General features: G+C 38.1%; 1 protein-coding gene across 1 annotated transcript in view; it reads left to right on the plus strand.

The window, feature by feature from the left end:
• LOC103726802 (D-ribitol-5-phosphate cytidylyltransferase-like) overlaps positions 1–4,646 on the plus strand; it is a 273,724-nt gene that overhangs the window by 37,976 nt on the left and 231,102 nt on the right. Inside the window, exon 3 of the mRNA XM_008824429.3 lies at positions 638–735. Within this exon, the coding sequence (XP_008822651.1) occupies positions 638–735 (98 nt within the window). The remainder of the gene's footprint in view (positions 1–637; positions 736–4,646) is intronic.

Consider the following 4,646-nt stretch of genomic DNA (forward strand, 5'->3'; position numbering starts at 1 on the left):
TATCATCTATCTATCTATCATCTATCTATCATCTATCTATCTATCTATCTATCTATCTATCTATCTATCTATCTATCTATCTGTCTATCTATCATCATCATCATCTATCTATATCTGCCTATCTTCTATATCTCAAACAAACCTTCCAAATTTGAGGGAAATTCCCCCATTTTCACTTATTGTGGTAAGAGTCCAAATAGGAACTGCTTTGAATCAAACTGGCAATTTAGATGATTGCCAGGGAAAATACTGGATCTAGCCTTTTGCATAGGTGATAACACCCTGAGAAGTGGGAATCTGAGATTCTGAGAGACTCCTTATAAATGTGGAAGAATGGAATCAAGTACATGATCATCACTTCTGGTGACTCCCTTTCAAATGTAACCATGATTTCTTATTTCTGTTTTATGATGTCTTAAAGCATATATATATATATGCTTAATGTGTAGACTCATTGAGTTGTGTGGTACATGGAGTCAAGGATTCAGGTTACTCTACCTGAACTGGAGTGAGTCTCCCTCCTCCTGGTCTAGGGCAATGAAAATCAGGTAAGCATAAGTTTCAGGATAGTAAGGCTTTGTCCTATGCTTTGTTTGAAAGATAAAATTTAAAAAATTTTCTGTTTTTCTAATTTCAGAGAAAATTTCACAAGAGATTTGTGTAGTTATGGACACAAAAGAAGATCAAGAACCTGTAGGGCATCTTCTTGAAGAAGTGCTAAAAAATGAATTAAATGTAAGTATTCAAAGACAGAGTTTGATGAATTTTGTCAGAAACTTTTGTGGTATATTGGTGTCTTTCTTGAAAGAGCATACAAAGTATTCAGCCTTAATGTTATCATTTTCCCTTGACAAGGTTCTTCATTCCCTTAACACTTGGAACTTGTAGCACCCTTTATCCCCTTTATCCAGTCTTCTTGTGGATTTCGTATGATCCTCATCCTCATATGTGACATGTTCTGAAAGCCCTTCCTAGTTACAGCTGGAGGCACAGTGGAAGGAGGCACAGCCGAGCATGCATGGAAGCTAGTAAATTTGATGATTATGTAAGTATTAGAGAAAGATGAAGCCGGGGAAAAAGACGGATAGATGGTGACAAAGGAGGGGTCATCATGATGCTGAGAAAGTGATTATATGTGCATTTAAAAAAGAATTTTTTTTACTTTTTAAATTTTATGTATATGAGGGCATTGTCTGCATGTATGTAAGTACACTTTTGTCATGCAGTGCCCACAGAGGACAGAAGTGGGTGTTAGAACCCCTGGAATTCGAGTTGCAGACAGCTTTTAACTGCCATGTGTGCTGGATTCAAACCCAGGTCTTCTGCAACAACAGCTAGTGCTCTTAACTGCTAAGCCATCTCTCCAGCCCCTGTGTATCATTTTTGAACTTACTAGTTTTCCAGTTAAACTCCTCTCTAGTAGGACTGCAGAAATATATGAGGCAGTGTGGGGGATGTCTATAGGAGCTACTTGTAGCTTTTACCACTGAGGCCTTTTATAATAACTTTAAAAAATATTTTATTTATTATTTTTATTTTATGTGTGTGAGTGTTATACCTGTGTGTAGGTAAGTGCACCTGTGTCATGCAATGCCTGCAGAGGGCAGAAGAGGCTGTCAGATCCCCTGGAACTGGAGTTACAGACAGTTGTTAGCCACCATGTGGGTGCTGGGATTTGAACCTGGGTCTTCTGCCAAGAACAGCCAGTGTTCTTAGCTGCTGAGCCATCTCTCCAGCCCTACCTTCTATAATAACTTTATGACAACTTTGAAGTGTATTTGATTGCCTATCTGATTTCACTACATTTTAATTTCACATATTAAGTAGAATTTGTGACTAACATGTGATGACTTTTTAATGTACCTGCTATGATCCTTGTTAAATGCAGGAAAATTTTATTTAAGGTAGCTGTGGAGTTTTGACAGCATAGAATCAGCTCTGACATAGAGAGTCTATATTTAGATATCAGTTTTGCTGTCTAAATTATATTAACAGCATCTACATTATAAAGTTGAGGAGGTTCAAGAAAATATATCTAAGTGCATTTTCTTTGTTGTATTAATAAATTTTTATTTAATGGTAACCACAAATCTTGTTGGTAGCCTAGAAATGAATCATTTGTTTTTCTAAAATGAATCCTCCAACTGATTGTCTAGGGAGGGCTCACCAATGGATTATCCTGAAGTTCTTCTGTGAGAATAAAATTATTTTATTTCTCAAAATCCTCAAAGTAATTTTGGCTACATTAAAAAAAAAACCTTAGCTCAAAATTTTTCTTTGACTATTTTAAACACACAATTCATCATTTTCTTGCTTATAAAATATTTTGATCAAGAGTGATAGAAATCTGATTTTCCATACCTTATAAGTGACTTGGTAAATTTTTGCCTGGATGCCCAAATAATTTTTTTCTTTTAAAGTCCAATTGTTTTATTGAAGATTTCTTCATGGTGGTTACTTTTGGTGGATATCCTGAAGTACACAACGCATTATTTTATTATATAAATTCAAGTCTTTTTTATTTAATAATTCCAATAGCATTCTTATTTTTAGTATTTTCTGTTACATCAGTTTTCTTTTTCAGTGATTCCTCCCTTCAGAATCCACTCTTTTTTATTTTTTATTGAATTTTTGTGTATTTCATATATGAAATCATGTTTATTCCCCCTTCCCTTTGGCACCCCACCCCCCCGGGCCCCCTAGAGTTCATGCATTCTGTCATTTGTGTTAAGGTTTATCATTGTAAAGTTAGTGTCCCCAGATGTTCCTTGGTGCAAGTTCATCTACTGGGATTTAGTCAGCTTATCTAGAGTCCCTCCCTTTAAGAAGATCAGCTATTCCTCACCCAGTAGTAATCATCTGCCAATAACTCTTTGACTAATGTTGGGGCCTGTTCATTATGTGCTGGGATTTGGTTTGCTTAAGTTTGCATGGGTCTTGTACATGCTGATACCATTGCTGTAGTTTTGTATGAGACAGGTTCCAGACACCTTTAGAACTGTTTCCCTTTGGTCCTGCACCTCCTCCCTGGCTCTTACAATCTTTCCGCCTCCTCTTATGCAATGGTCCCTGAACCCTGGGTGGGTGGATTTTAATGTAGGAGTCCTGTCCAAGAACCCACATTCTGCAGACTCTTATTCTCTGTGCTTTGGCCATTTGTGACCTTTTGTGTTCCTGACCCTCTGTTGCATGATGGAGCTTCACTGATGAAAGTTGAAAGATGGAGTAATGTTTTCTTCATCCCTTGTTCTATGTTCTGTGAGCCTTAGGTGTAGAGGTTGCATCCTAGATGTACCACTTAGACTGGGGCAGTTCACAGACAATCTCTGTGTGTGATCAGTTGTAGAACTCTGTAATTATCTCTGTCTCTTGAAAAAGAAGCTTCTTTGATGTGTGCTGACTGGGATACTTGTCTATAAATTTAAGGAGCATCTTTTGCACATAGTAAGAGATTATATTTGTCTAGAGATGTGACAGCCTTGGAGTTTTCTCTAAGATCTATGATCTCTCCAGCTATGTATATTTGCTAGGTTTACAGTACCACACATGAGTTTCCTCCCATTGAGGGGGGCTTCAAGTCCAATTAGATAGCTGTTGATTACCCCCAAGATAAAAGTGCCACTACTGGAACAGTGTCATTTGCGGTGCTGGTCATTGACATGGTTTTTATGCCTTACAGCTGGGTTGGACCACAGATTGATCTTCTCCCTTAGTATCTTGCATAGTGTTCTTCAAAGCTATGAAAGCTAGCCTTTTGGGAAGGTGGCTTCCAGGTCAATTCCAGCTCTATTGCTCCAAATCTTGTGTTCAAAGTATGTCCTGTCTTCAGCAATAGGGTCTTACCTTCAAGTTCTGAGAGGCAATCAAGGAGTGTGCAATAGTCTGTGTAATTCTGGGGGTCTCTTGGACTACCCTGACCAACAACTCAAAGGAAGGTTTCTCCTGTCTGGCATGTTTCTTTTTATATATTCTTCAGCTATACTCATGGCCTCATGTAGGGATATTGTACATGTAATTTTTCAGTAGGTTTTTGTACTAATACAATTTTTCTGGTTTTTAATACTAGCTAGGTACTACTTATCTTTATTTTCTCTCTTTTTACCAGTTTTTAGAATCTTCTTACTTATTTGAATTTCACATTTCTTTTTAGACATGAGAAGGCCTATTACTTTGCTTTTCTTTCTTGCTGATTTTCTCTTCATTTCTACAATGAAAAGATTTTTTTTTTTTTTTTTCTGTTCTATTCCTTGTGTTTCTTAGTATTCTAATTCGGAGTTTTCAGTTTCATGCAGTGTATTGTATTTTCAGTTTGTCCTAATTTGTTTCTTCATTGCTGTGACAAAACACTCTGACCACTACCAACTTGGGGAGGAAAGGGTTTATTTAGCTTACATATCCCAGGTCAAAGTTCATTAGGGAGCCCAAAGTAGGAACCTGGAGGAAGGAGCTGGAGCACAGGCCATGGAGGAATGCTGCTTACTGGCTTGCTCGACTACTTACTGGCTTGCTACCTGGCCCTTGCTCAGCCTACTTTCTTATGCAACACAGGCCCACCTGCCCAGGGGTGGCACCACCCACAGTGGGTTGGGCCCTCCCACATCACTCATCAAGAAGATGCCCCTCAGACATGGCCACAGGCCAATCCA

The sequence above is a fragment of the Nannospalax galili genome, unplaced genomic scaffold, assembly GCF_000622305.1.
Source record: "Nannospalax galili isolate Female #2095 unplaced genomic scaffold, S.galili_v1.0 scaffold249, whole genome shotgun sequence".
Taxonomy (NCBI): Eukaryota; Metazoa; Chordata; class Mammalia; order Rodentia; family Spalacidae; genus Nannospalax; species Nannospalax galili.